Consider the following 22,154-nt stretch of genomic DNA (forward strand, 5'->3'; position numbering starts at 1 on the left):
TTATTTCCATTAAAATTGTGCACAATCAAATCCAGTTTGACTCCCAGTTTGCTTTAACAAAATAATAATAATAATAAAAATTGTGTGGGTGGGTGGGTGGGTGGGGAGTCCTGTGTGATGTAGTTCTGCCTTATTCTTCTAGACTACTGGATATTTTAGCCGCAAGGAAAGATCCCCATGGCTTGAGTGGAGACGTTCTAATCAATGGAGCCCCTCAACCTGCCAATTTTAAATGTATCTCTGGATATGTTGTGCAGGTAAGCCACCGATAGTCTCTGACTCTGTTTATTTTACCCTTTACAAAATCCAGTGTTAAAATCAGGATTGCCCAGTCCCGATGCATAGTCCCAGTTTGCTTTAGGCAAATGTTGCAGAGCATGGAATAGAGAAGGTTTGCCTGGAGCTGTGCATGTGATTTGTGGCTTTGGTATGTGAACTGGAGCTCCCGATTTGAGTTGCGAATCTATCTGTTTCCTTTGGATTTGTCCAGGATGATGTGGTCATGGGAACCTTGACCGTGAGGGAGAACCTCCAGTTCTCAGCTGCCCTCCGATTACCGAAGACTGTGAGGGAGCAGGAAAAGGAGGATAGGATCAACCAGATCCTCAAGGAGCTGGGCTTGACAAAAGTGGCAGATTCAAAGGTATTATCATTGCTTCTCCAAAACTATGTCCCACACTTTCTAAATTCTGGGAGAAAAACTTATATCAATAAGACACTACAGAAAAAAATTAAGATTTTCAGAGGTGAATAGTCTTTTGAACAATATACCCATTGCATTGAAATTGACCACAGGACAGTGAAAATGGATTCTACATGCCCTAATGCTGGCCAAGAGATTGATACTGATGGATTGGAAGAATAGAGATACAATTCCTCTTAATCAATGGCTTGACAACATGATAACATTTGCAAAATATGGATAGCTTATAGACGCAGACTATCTTTGAATACAATGATATTTGAAATGAGTTTACACAGAAGTTATTAGGTTATTGACAATTATATGTGTATTAGGTTAATAAGAATATACACATTTGTATATTAATGTATGGTAATGTTAGGGTTTCTTCCCCCGTTCTCACTTTCTTTTCCCCTTCTCTTTCATTATAAATGAAATTCTTCTAATGAAATATTAATCTTTATTATTTTAAACGTTTATTTATATGGCACCATCTACGTACACAATATCGCTCAAGTTCTTGTTTTGCATTAGGTTGGAACCCAGTTCATTCGTGGCATATCGGGGGGAGAGAGGAAACGGACCAATATCGGCATGGAGCTTATTACTGATCCTACAATCTTGTTCTTAGATGAGCCAACCACTGGACTGGATGCCAGCACAGCCAATGCTGTCCTGCTGCTCCTGAAAAGGTAATTGCTTGAAAAGGTACTGCGTGTCTTTGGCCGTGCATAGGATGAAACAATAGCACTTTCTTCAGCATCGATGCAACAAACTGTGAGGCCCAAAGTATGATTCTTGTGTGAGCCACTGGGATTTAGTTGATAGGGCTGGAATTTGGATGGCGAGACCACCTGTGTCCAAAGTTTTACTTAGCCATGTTATTTATGCTAGGAAATAACAATGCTTGCAATAAGTTACCTGAACCAGGGTGGGGTGGGGGAAGCAGACGAAAAGGCAACCTGTTCTTCGCTTCCTGATTCCTTCTTAACGAACTGCTTGTTGATATGTAGATTGTTTCTCATGCTTTACTTCTTTCCTGCTTCTCCAAATCAGTTATTGTTAAATTTTTGATTCCATGTTGGCTACATGTAAGCTTGGAGCTGACATGTGGCTTTGTTTGCTATAAGTAATAAACCTTGCTTTCGTCTTTCAACCAGCCATCAGTCTTATTTGACTATTAAATTCTGCACTTCACTGCAATATATACAAGACACCACAATTTATTTAAAATTATTTATGTGCCACTGTACGCACAATGTATTGCAGGGATTTCCAAATGTTAAAATACTACTACTACTACTACTACTAATAATAATAATAATAATAATATAATACTAATAATAATACCCTGTCCATCTGGCTGCAGCCACTCTGAGCGGCTTCCAACAAAATATTAAAATACAATAGTCCAAAATATTAAAGCACAACAGTAAACCAAGACTTCTCTAAAGCCAGTCAAAAAAGTAAAAACAATATAGCAAAACAGCCAGAAAACAGAGGATGAGGTAGTCAACTTCAGCTTTAAAAGGCCAGATGGGACAAATAGTTTTCTGCAGAAAAGTGACAAGAACTTCTCTTGGAAGGCACAATTGCAAAAACAAGGGCCAACCTAGCTTCCCCGTGAGGTGGAATCCTGAGCAGGGCATCATCGGAAGATCTTAAGTGCCGGGAAGTTTTATATGGAAGGAGGCATTCTTCCTAGAAAATCGAGACCCAAACTGGTTAGACTTACATGGAGAGTTTGGGTCAGTCACTCCCTCTGAGCCTGCCCCACCTCATAGGTTTTTGTTGAGCAAGGGGAACCCATCTGTGCTTTCCAGAGGTACTTTGGGGGAAAGTCATATACCGTACAGTAAATAAACGAGGTTTTGTTAAATAGGTTTAGTGTTTTTCAGAGAATCAATCTTGGATACAGTAACAGCACTTGATTATTTTTTTAAATGTTATAGTTCTTTGATGGGACTTACAATACTCCCAGCCTCATAACAAGACAAATGGGGAAAGTACGGTGATAATAAATGCAAACTGTGTAGCTGCTGAAAGTACGGACTAGGCCTCGTGAACTAGGTCCCTTTTTTTCCCCCTGCGGCTCACCGGACGTTGGGGAATTGTAGCCAGCTTTTAACAAGCCTCTTTTTCCTGGAGGTGTGCAATGCATTCATCATCTCTTCCTTCACAGGTATGCAGTTGAGCAGGTATTATGGAAGTGCAGAAGCAGGCACACTTCAAGAAGCACTAGCAACCTAACAATATAAAAAAACCCGAACCCCTCTCCCAAGCTGTTTCTGACAGCCTACTCCCAGGTTTACCTTGCCATACAGCAGAGCCAGAGATATGAAAGCTAGGAGCTAAATGGCACCTTAAACCTAGGTTATGGGCACAACAACAGAATGTCTAGGCGTGTTTTTTTAATAACAATACAAAGCTGAAAATGAATGAACTGCAGCTAAAATATTATGTCCATTTTTCACATGGTCTAGTCCTTCCCCTGCCCACCCCCCTAATATTCTTAAGAGGGTCTCTTCTCCAGTCTTCAGAGAGTAGCTGGAAGTGGGGAGGCAGAAAAAGGTCTTCTTTTCCTTCCACTCTGCAGTTTTAATCTGAAATCTTCGGCACAGTACTGCACCCAGAGCTCAGAAACCACTCGTGCTCATGAAATTCCCTGTCACAAAATGTGCCTAGAACAATGGGAGTTTCGAAGAGCTGGAAAAAAGGCAGAAGCTATCTGCTGGGCCAAATCGGGGAGTGAAATCAGCTTCTCAGGTAGCTAGAACATCAATTCAGTGCCCATTATGCAAGTAGTCATAGCTACTGGGCTATGGAGAAGAGAAGAGGTGGGGCAGCACAGAGAGAGGTGGTCTCTTCACTTTGCACAGCTGCATTTTGAGAATTTCGACCTAAGATGAATTGCAGGGTTTTTTTTTAGCTTGCTGATTTTGAATGAGTAACACCATGTTTTACAAAACCTTAAGCCGGTTGACACCTTTCTTACTGCCTACTCTGTTCAGGATGGCCAGGCAAGGGAAAACAATCATCTTTTCCATCCACCAACCTCGCTACTCCATATTCCGACTGTTTGATAAATTGACCTTGCTGGCAGCAGGAAGGATGCTTTATCATGGACCAGCTCAGAACGCCATAGAATTTTTCAAATCCAGTGGTAAGGTTTCTGAAGACTCTCTACTGAACATAGTGGGGACTGCTATATGTGAGCATATCTCCCTGTTGTTGTTTTGTTAAAGTCAGCTCAATTTGGCTTTGCTACTGGGGAGTGGGTTGATGTATTTATTACAATAGCCTAGTCTTGAAGTTACCAGAGCATGGATGGCTGCAGGCTGTTTGATAATCTGGAGACATTTTTTGGGGGGGGGAGGGGACACAGATCTGAAGATTTTGAATACACGATCCCAAGTACTTTGCAATACATTTTCACCACCTGCTTATTGAAAGACCTGCAAGCATTTTATTTCTTTGTAGGTTATGAGTGCGAACCGTACAACAACCCTGCTGACTTCTTTCTGGATGTCATTAATGGAGACTCGACGGCTGTGGCTTCAAACAAGACTGGTGAAATTGAAATAGGTATGCAAAACACTGTTTCTTTGTTAGAGTCACTGCCTGATGTGCTGTATGAAGAGATGCATTCTGCGTTGATTAGCTTTGCCATAGAGAAATTGCTCCTGTACGATACCATACAGAGACCACTGGTTTGTATAGTGCCGGTGCCAGCACAACAATCTATTCAGAGATCATACCCATCTGTTGTGCAGATTACGGCACTCAGCTGTGCATCCGTGTGCATTCAATGTACTGCCTACCTCCCACTGGTACTGACACACGGTGAAGTCTCAGCACCTACAATCCGACAGAGCATAAGACCCTTAATCTCAGGGTTGTGGGTTAGAGCTCCACACTGGGCGAAAGATTCCTTCATCACAGGGGGTTGGACTAGACCCTCGTGGTCCCTTCCAGCTCTGCAGTTCTATGATTCTATAAATAACTGTTGGATCAGAGCAAAAAAGAGCTGGTTTCAAACCAGCCTGACAAGGAAGCTCAAATGCTGCCCAGGCAGCAGTGAAGTGTTGCCAAACTACCACTGCATCCAGATCCCTGTCACTCATGCTAGCAGGGGCATAAGTAGGCATAAATCCCTGTGCGAGCCTGGAGTTGGTGCAGCAATTGGACCTGATGCTGTCAAATGATGGCAGTTGGGTTGGGGAGCTAGCACATGCTGGGCCTGCTTAGCCCCTCCTTGCCTCATTTTGGTGCTTTCTGTATGCTGCTGGTGGTGATGTGGACCTGCTAATAGTTCTTCTGCCCACTCACATGCTTGAAAAGGGGAAACTGCCTTTGTAGAGTGACTCTGGTGTTACTTTGTGGCTGGAAGACGTCAAAGGCCTCCACTCAATCCAAAACCACCTCATCGTGGCACAAAGAGGGTTGGGATTGCAATTGAATGGCTTAGGACCAGAATACCTGGAGGACTGGCTCCTATCATACAACTTTGGTCGTTCCATTAGGGCAGTGTTGGCCAAACTCGGCCCTCGGACTACAATTCCCATCATCCCTGACCACTGGTTCTGTTAGCTAGGGATGATGGGAGTTGTAGTCCCAAAACATCTGGAGGGCTGAGTTTGGCCACCACAGTTTTAGGGTCAGGCTGAACATGGGTCTTCTTCTCTGTCACCATGTCCCAACTTTGGAATGTCACCTGAGAGATCAAGTACATGTGAAAAGTATCTAGGTGTCTTAGTTGACCACAAAATGACCATGGGCCACCAATGCAACATGGCTGCAAAAAGAAGAAGCAGCTATTCCAGTCTTAGGCTGCATTAGCAGACAAATTCATGGAAGATCTACTTATCAACAGCTACTAGGCATGATGGCCATGCTCTGCTTCCACAGTAATGCTTCTGAATGCCAGTTGCTGGAAACTGCAGGAGGGAAAAGTGCTCTTGTGCTTGAGTCCTACTTGTGGGTTTCCCATGGGTATCTGCTGAGAGCAGGATGTTGGACTAGGTGGGCAATTGAGGCTCTTCCTGTGTCCGTTTCATTCAAACAGTGGACCAAACTGAAAGCGAAGAGCAAAGCGCCTCTTTGGATGGTATGAACCCTAATCCACAAAAGCTTATGTTATATAAAGTAAAGGTAAAGGTAAAGGGGCTGCTGACTGTTAGGTCCAGTCATGAACGACTCTGGGGTTGCGGTGCTCATCTCGCTTTACTGGCCAAGGGAGCCGGCGTACAGCTTCCGGGTAATGTGGCCAGCATGACTAAGCTGCTTCTGGTGAACCAGAGCAGTGCACGGAAACGCCATTTACCTTCCCACCGGAGCGGTACCTATTTATCTACTTGTACTTTCGAACTGCTAGGTTGGCAGGAGCAGGGACCGGGAGCTCACCCTCCTGCGGGGATTCGAACTGCCGACCTTCTGATCGGCAACCCCCAGGCTCTGTGGTTTAGACCACAGCGCTACCTGCATCATATAAAGTACTCGGTCTTTATGTTATGCTACATTTTGTGTTTTGTGCTCTAGCTCAACTCCAAAGATCCAGAAGACCATGTTAAATGTATTTCTCCATCTCTCCAAAGATAACATTGACGAACACATCAGTCGTGATCAGACACTGGCAGAGAAATTGGCAGAAAAGTATTCCAGTTCCACTTACTACCAAGAAACCAAAGCAGAATTAGAGAGGCTGTCTTTGGGGAGCCAGAGGGAGACCTCTTTCCGAGAAATCACCTACTCCACTCCCTTCTTTCACCAGCTCAAGTGGGTCTCTAAACGCACGTTCAAAAATCTGCTAGGCAACCCGCAAGCCTCCATTGCACAGGTAATACTGGTCATTTAAAATGCTTCCTTCATTAATCTACACCCCAGTGATACAATACTTGCATTGACCTGTGCAGCTAGTGAGTTACTGCTGTGCACATGTTGATTGCACAAGAAAGAACTTTAAGCTGTTGGGGGCTTCCAGGTGGAGAGAATGGCAGAAATAACAAATGGATACCAGAATGCACCAGTGTTTTTCCATAGATGCTGGAATATTTCACCCGGAGCCATGATGACCACCCACATTTTGTTTGGGGGATGGTAGTTGCATGACTATATTGGAAGACGCTCACCTAAACAATTTCTTTATTTATGAGATTTGTTTCCCTCTCTCTGTAAATGATGCAACCATTAAATATTGCAATGGAATTAAAAAACAGAACCAAGAAAATGAAGCGGTTAAAATAACCAGCATCTAAACCAGTAAAAACCAGCAGCAAAAACAAGAGGTTCCATGACATTTGCACAAGCCACTAAAACTAAAATTCCTAGGGAAACGGGTATGTTTTGAGTTGCCGCTGAAACAACAGTAATGTAGGCGCAGTGCTATTTTCCTAGAAAAAGAGGTGGCAGAACTCACCATGAACGTCCGTCTCCCTTGTTCTCTTGTAATGGCAATGGGGCCTACCTGAGAGGTGCCAGAATTGTTCCAGTGGAAAAAAACCCATGTGTAGGTGTCATCCATACCTCTGGGGGGAAAGAGCATGCCAAAGTCTGGGGGGCAAACACAGAGAAGGCCCTATCTTGTTTTACCTTTGTCTGTGTTGTTTTGAATAACCAGAAGTCTCTCTTTTAAGTTTCTTGTTTTCTGTCTCCTTCCCCCTTGCCACAAGGTTTTCTGTTCATAGACTTTAAAAATAATAATAATAATAAATTAATTAATAAATGGTAGCTATCCTGGTCTCCAACTCCATATTGGGAAGCAGCACCCATTTCACTGAGGAGACCTACGTATTGGGCCAAAAATATGTACTGTGTCCTATGACTGGCTCCTACACAGAGGGCACGGAAAGAGGTCGATGGTGAAAGCAGGGGATACGACGATTCCTTAGGGCAGCCTTTCTCAACTTGTGGGTCCCCAGATGTTGTTGAACTACAACTCCCATCACCCTTAGCTAGCAAGGCCAGAGCTCAGAGATGATGGTAGTTGTAGTCCAACAACATCTGGAAACCCACAGGTTGAGAACCGCTGCCTTAGGGGAAGAGGAGACTGGCTCTGAGGGTGAGGATCACCTGGAAGAGGCTTGCTCGGGGGAAAGTGACAGGGAGGGCGAAGACTGCCGGAGTTGGGGGGGACCTTGCAGAGAGCAGCAGCAGCAGGGACTCGGTGGAATGAATATGGGACCGGTGGAAGAATTGATCAAAGCAAGAAAGGTTGCCCAAATGCCCCTCTCCCCACCACTACTGTCACCTCAGCCCGTAGGCAGGCAAGGAGGGAAGAAGAAGGGCATTGTTTGGCTGCGTGCACATAGCAGCTTGAAGAGAATGACAGCTAAACACAGGTGGGGAATGCCTGAGGTAATGTTCACAGCTGTGCCTGGCCCAGGCTAAGATGGGGCTGGAAGCAAAGAGCATGTGATCTCTGCACCTGCAGTTGACTCAGCTGACTGTAGCTGTAGCCCATCACTCCACCCTGGAAGGGTGCTCTGAAGAGAAAGCATCCCTCAGGCTGAAAAAAAAGTTCCCCACTTGGTTTTATTAGGCCCGACCTTTTAAACTGGTACGATGAATTGACATGCTTTACTGCCACTTCTCTTTTCCCTTCATTGTTTATAGTACAGTGGTACCTCAGGTTACATACGCTTCAGGTTACATACGCTTCAGGTTACAGACTCCGCTAACCCAGAAATAGTGCTTCAGGTTAAGAACTTTGCTTCAGGATAAGAACAGAAATCGTGCTCCGGCGGCGCGGCGGCAGCAGGAGGCCCCATTAGCTAAAGTGGTGCTTCAGGTTAAGAACAGTTTCAGGTTAAGAACGGACCTCCAGAACGAATTAAGTACTTAACCCGAGGTACCACTGTATAAAGCTATGCATAAAAAAGAAGAAAATAAAAAGGTTCCCTGCTCCTGGTCAAAAAAGTGGCTGAGGCGGGATATGATTTGAAGTGGTGAACAAGGAAATGTTGCTTATCCCAAATCAGCTTTAGGCCTGTATTTTCCCCAGCTGCATTTATTCTGAGCCCCAACAAATATGCATCTGGGTGTCCTGAAAGAAGAAGATTATCTTGGGGAGGGGAGCGCAGGGGAGAAGAGGAAGGCCACGAGAAGGCTTAAGTTTCTCCCACCTTTGCGCTTCAGATGTTCAGCAAACCTATTTGGCCCTTAGACGTTGGGGCTCTATAAAACATCTAATTAGATCCATTTGATTCCTTCTTAAACTTCTGCTGTCCACAAGCCAAAAATCTCCTAGAATTACGGCCTTTGATTCCATGTGTATGTTGATATTATGGAGATCTCTCTTAATTGCTTTGTAAAAGCTTGACCTTGTGACAAGAATAATGCCCTTTTAGAGCTTTTTAATCTTCCAGGGTCCTGACTCCCCAGCCCCTCCAATCGTTTTGATCTCCCTAACCTCATTAGGAATGGATTTGAAATGCGGTCTCCAAATGCCCTACAGTTCTTTTTTAATCTTCTCAATTGGGCCTTGCTATGATCCTTGTTTTCTACTACAATTGGCTTAGTGCTTGGATTATCCCTGACATTTGGTCCTTTCGGCAGGTTCTTAACATCACGGTACCATGTATGGAGGGCCCTCTGTTGCGTTTTGAGGGCTGCTCTTGCCAAACTGCCTGATACCATCACATTGGCCGTGGTTTTAATCATTCATACTTAATTCTTGATATGCGGTCTTAACCATTCTGGCAGTACCAGCCCAATACATTCTGAGTCCAAACGGTGCCCTACCCACAATGGCCAACACTTTAAAGCATCCTTCATCAATCTGGTGCACCTCCAACCTCCCATCAGCCCTAGCCAGCATGACCAATGGCCAGGAATGATGGGAGTTGTAGTCCAACAACATCAGGGTGGCGGGTTAGAGAAGCCTTCATGTAGTCATTCAGTCATTCAAACACTTATCCTTGCCTTCAGCAGTCCCCGCCACCGCTGATATAGCCTTGTGTGCTCCAAGTACATTAGTATACCAGTAGATACTTCATCAGCTAAAAAGAGAAATAATGTTCACCATATATCACACTTTATAATACAGTAGTACCTCGGGTTACAAACTAAGGTTACCAGACGTCCCCGTTTCCCGGGGACAGTCCCCGTATTTATAAATCAGTCCCCTAATAAAATCCTATCATTCCTACTGAAGTTGAAAAGTATCCCTGGATTCATTGAAAAAAATCTGGTAACCTTATTACAAACACCTCTGGTTACAAACACTTTGGGTTATAGACTCTGCTAACCTGGAAATAGTACCTCGGGTTAAGAACTTTACCTCAGGATGAGAACACAAATTGCGCAGCGGTGGCGTGGTGGCAGCGGGAGACCCCATTAGCTAAAGTGGTACCTCAGATTAAGAATGATTTTAGGTTAAGAACAGACCTCCAGAGCAAATTAAGTTCGTAATCAGAGGTACCACTGTAATAATAAAAAACCCTTCTCAACCAGGGTTTCCGAAACTTGAACTACAACTCCCATCATCCCTAGCTAGCAGGGCCAGTGGTCAAGGGTGAAGGGAATTGTAGTCCAAAAAAAGGCTGGAGACTCAAGTTTGGGAAACCCTATTCTGAACCTATTTGGGCTGCCTTGAATCAACACCATTCTTCAAAGTCTGCTGCATACATCACAGGCCACTGCCAGTTATGATACTTATTTTATCACTAATATTATTTTATTAATGATATCAATAATATTTCAAATGTAGATCATGCTAAGAAATTGAATAATAAAAATACGCTGGGGCTGCAATTCTATTTCCCAGGCTCGGGAGGAAGCCCCTTTGCATTCCAGGAACTTACTTCCGAGTAGATATGAATAGAATTCTATTGAACGGTAAAAAAACACACACAAAAAAATACAATCGTGCACCCACAAAATAAATAGCAGCAGATGAGACCTCAGTGAAACAGCCATAATCCGAAAAATAAAAGTCAATTGCAAAATATAAACAGCTTGAGCCGATTTCAAATGCCTTCTTAAAGAAAAAGGCACGTGTCTGGTATGCTGTTTCTCAGGCTGCAGCAGGTTTAACCTGCTAAATTCCAAAGTTCTATATGAAACCATGATAACTAATATGGTACTTGTGATGGTTTTTAGCTGCTGGAGGGTGTTTCGTTGCTAACGACAAGTCCAATTTTTAGAAGGAATTTGATTTGTATTTCTCTTCAATTTTGTAGTTGACAGCTAGTGATTTTTGCACTTGACTGTATGTGATATAACACTGCTGTATATTTCGTTTATGTTTCAGATCTGTGTTACCGTTTTCCTGGCAGCAGTTGTAGGTGCCATATTCTTTGGGGTAACGAATGACACTACTGGTTTGCAGAACAGGTGAGCAATCTGGGGGCTGTGTGAGGAGAAAATGGCGGCAGTTTTTGATTCTAGAGAAATCTTCAGACTTCTTAAGCCAGTGTGGTGTAGTGGATAAGAGCAGTAGACTCGTAATCTGGTGAGCCAGGTTCGCTTCCCCGCTCCTCCACATGCAGCTGTTGGGTGACCTTGGGCCAGTCATACTTCTTTGAAGTCTCTCAGCCCCACTCACCTCACAGAGTGTTTGTTGTGGGGGAGGAAGGGAAAGGAGAATGTTAGCCACTTTGAGACTCCTTAAAGGGAGTGAAAGGCGGGATATAAAATCCAAACTCTTCTTCTAAGAAGATAAGAAGATCAGGCTGGATCAGGCCCATGGCCCATCTCATACCAGCATCACAGTTTGCCTGTGGGAATCCAGCAAGCAGGATCTGAGCCCGAGCCCATTCTCCCCTCCTGTGGTTTCCTGCAACTGGAAGCAATCAGAAGCATTGATGCCTCCCATTTTGAAGCTTGAAATTTAGCTCTTGTCAATTGAAAAACACAGCCTGTAAAACAAATACTAGCTTCTGCTTGGACTTTATACATCTCTTTTATTCTTTAACTGGATGGGACTGCTAACCAGCCAGTATCTTAGCGCTCCGTCTTGTAAAAGCAGGCGATGGCAGCTCCTCCTTTAAATTTCTGACTTCCACCAGATGTCAAAGAGAAAAACAACTACCAGATTTTTAGAAGACATCTGAATGCAGCCCTGTTTAGGGAAGCTTTTAATGTTTAATAGGTTATTGCATTTTCATATTCCGTTGGAAGCCGCCCAGAGTGGCTGGAGAAACTCAGCCAGATGCGTGGGGTATAAATTATTATTATTATTATTTATTTGCAGGGTACTGGCCCCTCCCATTCTGCCTCAACTTACCTCCCAAGGGGATAGTATCTTTAACATAAATTGGCAGCTACCCAAGGGCATACACTGTAAATGCCTGTTTTCTACCAGAAATGGAGGTTACAGCTCTTTTCCCGGTGGGTGAGGCAGTGGTGAAGATGAGAACATGGGGTCATCCAAGGATGAGCTTGCTAAGAAAGTGGGTTTCTGGGATCCTTTTTGTGAATATCAAATATTTTTTCAAAGGCTTTACAGTGACAACCCCTATTTCCCCCCCACCCCATAGAATTGGTGCTATGTTCTTTATGACCACCAACCAGTGTTTCAGCAGCATTTCTGCTATTGAACTTTTTGTTGTGGAGAAGAAGATATTTATGTAAGTAGAACACTGCTGAACAGGCAACACTGTATATTATTATTATTATTTACCTTATTTATTTGTTTATTTTATTTATTTATTTCAAGAATCATCTTTCTTACCCACCCTTCACCATAAGGTCCCAAGGCAGGTTGCAATTTAAAAACGTAATTATTAAAACGAGTTCAAAACATATTAAGAGTCACAGAAATAGGGTGGGTCCTAATATATAAGGCCAGGAAAAGAGGGTGTATCTTCAGCATGAGACAGAAAGGTCCCAGACACACCTCTGTGAAGAGGTAATTTTACAGTATAGGGTTTTTTAATGTTTGATGTCTTACTATGATTTTATATCTGTTGGAAGTCGCAGAGCGGCTGGAGCAACCCTGCCTGGTGGGTGGGGTACAAATAATAAAATTATTATTACAGCATAGGGTCCACCCTCTTCCAGGCCGCTCCCCCCCCCCAAAAAAAAATCTGAGGGTAGTGAACTACCAAGACTTCTACCCTATGCTGATCTTAACACCCAAGAAGTTCTAAAGGGAAGGAGACAGTCTTACAGTCTAACCCAAACTACAATTTCCAGCCTCCCCTGAGAAGAGGAAGTAACTGTTTTACACCTCTGGTCTGCATGACCCCAATGTATATTTTTATGGTAATTTTTTTTTTAAAAAAACGATTTAATCCTAGCATAACATTTTATTGAAAGACTGATAAATAAGACTGAACAGATGTACTTTTTTATTTTTTGGATGATTTTATTATGGCAACATCAAAGTTTTGCCAAACTGCATACAATGTATCTTGGTTGTTTATTGTGTGAAATTATTTGAGTACTTTAAAACTTTACCTGATAATATTGTACTGTTTATATTCATAGACATGAGTACATCAGCGGATACTACAGAATTTCTGCATATTTCTTCTCAAAGCTAATGGCTGATTTAATACCCATGAGGACTTTACCAAGCATTATCTTCACCAGCATTGTTTATTTCATGTTAGGTAAGTATGTTGTCCTTGAAGCTTGCCAAGTGGATCCTGCAACAAAATTTTGTCGTGTGCAAATGCTCCTGTTCTGCTTTCCAGCCCATCAACCCTACACACTAGGATATTCCATCCCTCCGTCACCAGGGCTTTTTTTCAGCTGGAACTCGCCAGAACTCGCACCTCTCAGGTGGGCACTATTGCCATTATAAGAGAACAAGGGAGGAGTTCATGGTGAGTTCCGGCACCTCTTTTTCAAGAAAAATAACACTCTCTGGCACCCTAATCAGATAGGCATCATTTCATGATCGCTGCTATGCTTTGTCCTCATTGAAGTGTTTTGGAGCTTTGTCTTGAATTTAGTCCTTTTTGTTTCTCCCACTCCCGTACTTTTTCCATACTACTGCAAACCTGAGATGTATGAGGGCAGAGTGGGATGGTGCTTTCACCCAGCGGTTTATCGCTGGGTGAAACTGCGGCTGCTCTGCTTCCAGTGCCTGTCTGCAGCTTGTTGCTCCCTCGGTGCGCTAGGCGCTGGTTGTAAAGGGATTCTGGAGACAGCAGTTTCATCTGCAATATACCGCTGAGTGAAGCTGTCATCGCAGTCTGCCCCTTATATCAGTCCAGGGCGATATATCGCCCAGGCTTGTTCCAAAGGCCAAGTAATGTCTGAATGGGCCATTGGCAAGTCACCCTCTTTCAGCTTTCCACCTAAAACTAAAATAATATGAGCAACGTCATATTATTCGTTGTAAACTGCACAAGGAGTAGAAAGCATTTCGCCCATGCAGATGTTATTAAATATAAGGATGCAACATCATGAAAATAAAGTGTATGCAAAGTCTATGATGCGTAATAAACTAGTAACATGGTACAAGATTTGACTGTATATTCTTCGTCAAACAGCACGCTTTTTCTTTTCGATCTCTAAGGTCTAAAGCCAACAGCAGAGGCCTTCTTTATCATGATGTTTACTCTGATGATGGTATCTTACACAGCGACTTCTATGGCGCTAGCAATTGCCGCAGGACAGAGTGTCGTGGCTGTAGCAAATCTACTCATGACCATCACCTTTGTTTTTATGATTGTGAGTATCCTTAAATGGTTGATAGGAAGTTGCTGGCATTGCAGCAGCTAGGAAACTGAATCAGGTGGGTGCCCCCTTTTTTTAATAACTAAAACTTTATTGCCGGAATCACTTTTTATTGAGTTTTATAAACAAGGACCACAGGGATAGTAAACAATACAAATAAATAGACCAAGTTTTCTCATGTCATTTGTCTATCACAAAATTAGCATAATAAATTTGCAGTGCGATCTACAACATAGGGTTCATTATTAGTGGTCAACGTGTAAGTTCTTGGTTCCTGAATTGGTTTAAACAAAAACAACGGGGAAACAGGATAGAAGAGTTAACAGATAACATTCAACTTCACATAACTAAACGCCCTTGTGGTTGTGCTTAGATTAAGTATGAGAAATGGTCATTTTTCCTCTTACATTACCTATGAAACAATATAAAGTTTTGGTAAATTGATGGACGTGGGAAGGGGTTTCAAAGTGAAGCTAATACTTTATGTTTAAATTTAGATCAATCAGATTGAGCCAAATGCTGATGGGGGCTGGAATGGTTCATTTTCTGGAACACAGTGGTACCTCGGTTTAAGAACAGTCCTTTTCTGGTACCTCGGTTTAAGAATGATTCAGTTTACAAAGTCCACAAAACCGGTAGTAGTGTCCCGGTTTGCGAACTTTACCTCGGTCCAAGAACAGAATATGAGGCCTCATTAGGGAAAGTACACCTCAGTTTAAGAACGGTTTCGGTTTAAGAACGGACTTCCAGAACGGATTAAGTTCGTAAGCAGAGGTACCACTGTATTGGCATATGTTATGAAATTAAACCACACTGGAGTAAAGCCATCTTTCTTGATCTGTCCGTGTGTCAGCCGCAGTTTATTTGTTAAATCTTTCAAGAAGGGCTGATTCCCAAACAATTTTGTACCAACTGTACAATTATACCATTGTCTGGTTATGTTGCATCTCACTCCTTGTAACAAAATGGCTTATTAATTCTTTATTATGTAAATCCAGATTGTTGACTACAAAGCGTCATCGGATTGAATTTTTAATTATGGTTTTGTCTGCAGATTTTCTCTGGGTTGCTGGTAAATCTCACCAGTATACTGCCTTGGCTTGCCTGGCTCCAGTACTTCAGTATACCTCGATATGGGATGACAGTAAGTGCTTTATGCGAAGAATCATTTCCCCCCAGAAAAGTAACTATTCTACCTATAATGGTGAAAGACAAGCTCAAGCCCTTGGAAATTCTGCCCCCTAATTACAGGCATATATATTTGTTGCTTTTTGAGTTTTACAGGCTTTGCCCTCAATCCAGCAGCTAAAGTGAGTTGTGACTAAGGTTACAGCCGTAAACATACTTGCTAGAGAGTCTACCCACTGAATGTAGGTCATACTCCTGAATAAGCATGCACAGAATTGTGTTGTTAAGATCCACTGAAAGCAAAAGGACATATCACTTTCAACATAATCCTGAAGCTGTCTGCAATGCCTCGGTTAACAGCTGCCCCTAAAGTCGACCTGGGCTGAAGCACTTCATGGATTGCTGGAACATATGCATACTAAGTCACTTAGAATCATAGAATCAAGAGAGTTGAAAGGGACCGCAAGGTTCATCTACTCCAACCCTCTGCAATGCAAGAATCTTTTGCCCAATGTGGGGTTTGAACCCACGACCCTGAGATTAAGAGCCCCATGATCTACCGATTGAGCTGTTCCAGCTGTAGTAATCTGGGCTGAAGAATAGCTTCCTTTATACTCACCACCACAAAAAAGTCTACAGTCTGGGAGCCACCAATTTCAAATAAACCTTATCCCCATTATATGGTTGTAAATAATAATAAATGTGCAAATATATATGACACTTTCTCCAAATGCTCAGAGCATTTCACATACAACCTTTGTGTTCCTTACAACAATATTACTCCCATATTGCAAACGGAAGAGGGAATGTTGAATGATAATGGCTTGTCTGATATCACCCAACAAATGTCATAGCTGAAGTGAGGACTAAATCAGCAAAACAAACTCTCAGCTCATTTTCTATCCTATACTAGTGAGAAAAGAATAGTCTGCACACTACAACATTTTTTACATGAAACTACACTGCAACAACTCTCTTGCTGTTACTATGCCTTTATATCATTTTTTCTTCTTACTTTCAAAGGCACTGCAGGTTAATGAACTTGCTGATCTCAATTTCTGCAATGTAAGCATGAATGAAAATTGGAGCAATTCTAACTGTACAGATCTCAGCAAATTACAGATGTAAGTAAAATATATTTTCATTCTAACTAGATCTAACCCAATTAGCAGGAGGCACCTACAAACCCCCACAAGAGTACTGTTCACATTAATATGACGACTGCATTCAGACATACTGAACCATAGTTTAATGCAATGTGAATGGACCTAGGTGAGCCTTGGTCATTGTTTTGGATGTCTCCCAGAGGAAGAAAGGCATTAGAAAGAAATTGCTATGTTACTGTTTTGACGCTACACTATTTATTATAGCAGTGGTACTATGAATGGTTTTAGCCTAATCCCTTTAAATGAGGGATTCTGGAAACCCCTGAGGCAAATCAGGTCAGAGGGACATTTCACTATACTGTATATATCTTATTTCATTAAGTACATACAAAAAACAGCTGTCTTAATTGCAAGATAATTCATAACCATGAAACTAGGATCATGCTTACTGCCCACTTGTAGGCATATGGAAAATCCATGCATAGTCTGAACGTTTTTCTGTGCTGAATTTAATCTCGGTCATGTTGGATGGCCTGATAGGAAGCTGATTTATACCTGGGGGGTAGGGGTGGCTGATGTAGTCTCACCACCACTGCCCAAGCAAATCCCTTCCCCCAAATGATCCTACTAATTCTGCAGTAATGTCAAAAAAAGAAGTTAAAATTATATGCAGCACTGGGGTTAGGTGGAGAAGTTTTTTAATCTGCCAAACCCAGTACCCTGATGGGAAGGCAAATTGCCCATTCCTTGGTCATCAGACTGATCATCCATGGAGTGCAGAGGGGGTCAGTATCCCTCTTCAGCTGACCAGGTGAGGATGGAGGTTGTGTTCTGTGTGGTGTCTACCTTGATTCTTAGCCAAAACTACTGCTGCCATGTGGTCCCCAGAGTGTTGGCTAAGGACAGATGCACCCTTAGGCCAAAAAGCTTAGCTATCCTTGTTTTATAATGAGTCAGATCAGTGGTCCATCTAGCTCAGTGCTGTCTACACTGATGGCAGTGGCTCTTCAGTTTAAGATAAGGAATCTTTTCCTGCTCCACTACGGCAGATGCCCAGGACTGAAACTGGGACCTTCTAGGGTGGCGCTGTGGGTTAAACCACAGAGCCGAGGGCTTGCCAATCAGAAGGTTGGCGGTTCGAATCCCCGCAACAGGGTGAGCTCCCGTTGCTTAGTCCCTGCTCCTGCCAACCTAGCAGTTCGAAAGCACGTCAAAGTGCAAGTAGATAAATAGGTACCGCTCTGGCAGGAAGGTAAATGGAGTTTCCGTGCGCTGCTCTGGTTTGCCAGAAGCGGCTTAGTCATGCTTGCTACATGGCCCAGCTGTACGCCGGCTCCCTCAGCCAATAAAGCTAGATGCGTGCCACAACCCCAGAGTCGGTCATGACTGGACCTAATGGTCAGGGGGCCCTTTACCCTTTACCTTATTTTACCATTGGGAAAGGGCTATGTGCTCTTTCTGTGCTAAGCAACAAAGTCGCTGGCTACTTCTGGAGGGGAAGGGGACACTTATAATATATTGCAATTCTAGGACTAATTCTCAAAATGTCTACTTGTACTTCTTTGTAGGTGCACTGGAGAACAGTATCTCAAAAGCCAAGGCATCGAACCAACTGCATGGGGCCTGTGGCAGAACCATGTTGCACTTGCTTGCATGACCGTAACTTTCCTTACGATTTCATACATGAAGCTGCGTTTCATGAAAAAGTTCTCTTAAAAAGCAACAGCTTGGAAAACAGATCTATGATCCAGGCTGCCCTGGAGGTGTCATAAGTAGCAGAGCTAAAGGCGTGACTATTCTCTTCTGCTGGCAGTCTTATTTCTTTCTTTGAACACATAATGGAGGAAAACACTGCCAAACGTCTGCATTTGTAGCGCACCAAAATATTCTCTTTCAATATTGCTATACTTATTTAGTGGCACTTCCAACTGCAAGCAGGCAAATGCCTGAACAGTTATTTGCAACTAACATGATCCAATCAAGACTGACCACTTGTAAGCTCTGTAAATTTCAGTGGGAGAGAGTTCATCATGTGTTTAATTCTCCAACAGAAACCAATAGGATATAAAGTGTTTAAGTTTGGAAGGATGAATATTTATTAGAACTCAGAACAGTTTTTGTGAGGTTTGCCCTCACATTTTGAAGTGTGTAAAGGCAAATAGATTCAACTTAGGAAGAAAACTGGGTTTTTAAAATGAAGCCCTTTTCGTTCACAGGGCTTTGGAATACAACTTCTGTTACTGCTTTGATAGCACTTTTGGTGTGTTTGGAGCATGTCACACAGATTAGCAGTACACCCATGAACCTTCCCTTATGTTCGGTGCATGAATGGAAGGAGGAAAGAACAGGACTGAAGTTTCACCCCCCCCCAAATCCCCTTTCTGGCCTTGTCCCCCTGGTGTCCATGCACTTGGCATGGTGTTTGCAAAGGAGAGGCTGTCATGCATACTTTTGCACACAGACACACACACACAGACACACACAGACACACACACACAGACACACACCTTCCTTTACAGACATTGCACAAAACATTGACTTTGGGGTGGAGGACTTCATGCATTTATTGAACATGAGCTAGAGTGTCATGTGAAAACCCGTTAAGCCAGTGTATCAGATATGCAAAGCAGCATATACTAGGATCTCAACAAGGTTTGCTTCATTTTATTTTTAAGAAAAGCAGCTTTGGAAGATAGGGTGAATGTGTGTACAGATTAAGAGGGGCAGAGAGCTGGGAGAAAGGATGCTCCTTATTTTCTTCACTGCAGGTTACGCCCCCCCCCCAATGGCTTCTCATCCAGTGTTTGGAATCAGTTTGCCCACTTTCATTTAAATCAGAATTCAAGCTATTATTTCATTGCATGTAGTTTGTGAAATACCTTCTTTCTCTCCCCCCCCCGCCCCAAATAGGAGCTAGTCAAGGAATTAGCGTATCTCAAATTTAATTTAGAAATGCTTTTATTTAGGGCATCCTATGAATGGGAAAGTTTTGCATATGAATTGTAACTAAATAGTTGAACAATAACTGCTTATTATACACTTTATGAAAAGGATCGTGTTCCTTGAAGTGCAATCGGTTACAGATACCCAGCATTATGGTTAATGATTTTTTTTTAAAAAAATGATAAATATTTCCTTTCTGTTTTGTAGCCTCTTTACCCCATTCTGAGTTTAGGTTAGGGGGCAGAACCTCATGAGCTGAGTTGGACCCTGAATGGCTTACAGCTTTATCACTTCAACTCACCCTCAATCTACTTTCAACTTTGCTGTGTGCTGATATTCTTACTGATGAGTGTGGGCCTTAGGGAACAAGGGCAAACTGTCATCTTACACTTGTACAGCATTTTGTTTCTGTAGGTACCCTGAAAATAAACAAACAAATAATATCAGATGCAGTGAATGTGTTTTGGTATCAGCCTTTTCAGATACAGGACCCACCTTTTACACATACATGCATTTGGGGACCCATTTCTTAATCTTAAACCATATATGGTGGTAGTGCTCCTGTTGCGACCCACCTTGGATCAGGCTATGTATGACCCAGTAGCTGGTCCTGACCCACCAAATGAAGACCAGTGAATGAGTGCAAACTGCTGCTCCCTAAAACAGTGATGCTGCAAGCTCTGGCCATTTCGGTGGAAGTTCAGGGCTTCCCACTCGTCAAAATGAGCAAGAGTACTACCAAAAAGCACCAGGTTGGGTTTACCACATTTTAAAGTACCATTTAAAGAGCAGTCACCACCATATAAGCCTCATTGGAGGTCTTGCTGTAGTGTTGGCTTCTAGGTGCTGACTGATTTTGTCCTTGGTTTAGCATAGATGGATAGATAGAGATCTAGATGATATAATAAATAAATAAATAAATAAATAAATAAAAATAATTTATTATTTGTACCCTGCCCATCTGGCTGGGTTTCCCCAACCACTCTGGGCGGCTTCCAATAAAGATAAAAATACATTAAAATGTCACACGTTAAAAACTTATCTAAACAGGGCTGCCTTCAGATGTCTTCTAAATGTCAGGGACAGTCATACCTCGGGTTTAACATGCTTCGTGTTGAGCGCATTCGAGTTGTGCTCCGCGGCAACCTGGAAGTAATGGAGCGCATTACTTCCGGGTTCCGCCACTTGTGCATGTGCAGACGCTCAAAATGACGCCACGCGCATGCGCAGACGCGGCGAAAAGCTACGCGTGTGTGCGCAGACATATCGTCGCTAGTTACGTTTGCTTCTGGATGCGAATGGGGCTCTGGAACGGATCCTGTTTGTATCCAGAGGTACAACTGTAGTTGTTTATCTCTTTGACATCTGATGGGAGGACATTCCACAGGGCAGGCGCCACTACCGATAAGGCCCTCTGCCTGGTTCCCTGTAGCTTAACTCTCTCTTTATGTACCGTGAGGGCAAACGGAACACATTTTAATTAACGCTGCAGTAACATACCTAATCCACACTGCTGGATATCATATTCTTTTGATCTTTCCACCTTCCGGATAAAATAAACAAACTCAATAAATAATAACTACAGTGGTACCTCGGGTTAAGTACTTAATTCGTTCCGGAGGTCCGTACTTAACCTGAAACTGTTCTTAACCTGAAGCACCACTTTAGCTAATGGGGCCTCCTGCTGCTGCTGCTGCGCCGCCAGAGCACGATTTCTGTTCTCATCCTGAAGCAAAGTTCTTAACTCGAGGTACTATTTCTGGGTTAGCGGAGTCTGTAACCTGAAACGTATGTACTGAGGTACCACTGTGTTAATTGTGAAAAAGAACAATGCGTGGGGGGGGGGGCAGAGCTGGCACAAGCCATTTTGGCACCTGAGGCAAACCACAGAATACTCACCCCCTGCACTGGTTCCCACTTCAGGGGAGAAGAAGGGGTGAGTGAAGATCGAAACCAGAAACAAAGGAGGGGGAGCCAGTGGTGGTACAATGGTTAGAGCATTGGACTTGGACCTGGGAGATGAAGGTTCGATTCCCCACTCGGCCATGAAGCTGACCTTGGGCCAGCAACTACCTCTCAGCCTAACCTGCCTCACAGGGTTGTTGTGGGGATTAAATGAGGGGCAGGCGAACTAGGCAAGTCCCCTTGGAGCTGCATGGAGAAAAATGGTGGGGATGTAAATGCAGAAAATAAAAGATCCTGCTAACCCTGGGGATCCTGTCGCCTCACCTTGTCCCATGGGGGCGGGGGCAGCCAGTGGCGTAGCGTGGGTTGTCAGCACCCGGGGCAAGGCAAGTAATTTGTGCCCCCTAACCCATGGATTTGCGCCCCCTGACCCGTGGATTTGCGCCCCCTAACCCGTGGATTTGCGCCCCCTAACCCTAACCCTAACCCCCAGATGTTGCACCCGGTGCGGCCGGCCCCCCTGCACCCCCCACGCTACGCCACTGGGGGCAGCCCATATAACCCAGAAACAGGAGCCCCCCCTCCCACCGGTGTAGCCAAGGGGGAGGGGCTGCCTCCCAATCAAGTAAAAAAAAAAACTTAATTGAGATTCTGCCCCCCCACCCCCCAACATGAAGCCTGCCCCCCCCAACATAAATCCTAGCTTAGCCCCATCCATGACGTCTACTTTTTGTGCCCCCCCCCCCATTTTGCCGCCTCCC

At 43.5% G+C, this 22,154-nt stretch overlaps 1 protein-coding gene and 1 long non-coding RNA gene across 4 annotated transcripts in view; one reads left to right on the forward strand and one right to left on the reverse strand.

Annotated features, from left to right (window-relative positions):
* The window catches only part of LOC309350157 (broad substrate specificity ATP-binding cassette transporter ABCG2-like), a 29,813-nt gene extending 11,284 nt beyond the window's left edge, over window positions 1-18,529 (forward strand). For all 3 annotated transcript variants that reach the window (XM_081876876.1, XM_081876878.1, XM_081876877.1), the window contains 13 exons: window positions 143-257; window positions 491-643; window positions 1,217-1,374; window positions 3,694-3,845; window positions 4,163-4,267; window positions 6,277-6,518; window positions 10,932-11,014; window positions 12,160-12,249; window positions 13,112-13,236; window positions 14,151-14,305; window positions 15,366-15,455; window positions 16,463-16,563; window positions 18,114-18,529. In XM_081876876.1, the coding sequence (XP_081733002.1) occupies window positions 143-257; window positions 491-643; window positions 1,217-1,374; window positions 3,694-3,845; window positions 4,163-4,267; window positions 6,277-6,518; window positions 10,932-11,014; window positions 12,160-12,249; window positions 13,112-13,236; window positions 14,151-14,305; window positions 15,366-15,455; window positions 16,463-16,563; window positions 18,114-18,261 (1,717 nt within the window). In that variant the 3' untranslated portion in view covers window positions 18,262-18,529. The remainder of the gene's footprint in view (window positions 1-142; window positions 258-490; window positions 644-1,216; window positions 1,375-3,693; window positions 3,846-4,162; window positions 4,268-6,276; window positions 6,519-10,931; window positions 11,015-12,159; window positions 12,250-13,111; window positions 13,237-14,150; window positions 14,306-15,365; window positions 15,456-16,462; window positions 16,564-18,113) is intronic.
* Window positions 15,278-21,059, reverse strand: LOC309350418. Its single transcript, XR_014160340.1, has 3 exons — window positions 20,989-21,059; window positions 19,790-19,907; window positions 15,278-15,507 (listed from the first exon to the last, which is right to left on the reverse strand). It is a non-coding gene; the product is annotated as an uncharacterized lncRNA (long non-coding RNA).
* Window positions 21,060-22,154: the final 1,095 nt, after the last annotated feature.

This window comes from Podarcis erhardii (genome assembly GCF_964252035.2).
Source record: "Podarcis erhardii genome assembly, chromosome: 9".
In the NCBI taxonomy this organism is placed as follows: Eukaryota; Metazoa; Chordata; class Lepidosauria; order Squamata; family Lacertidae; genus Podarcis; species Podarcis erhardii.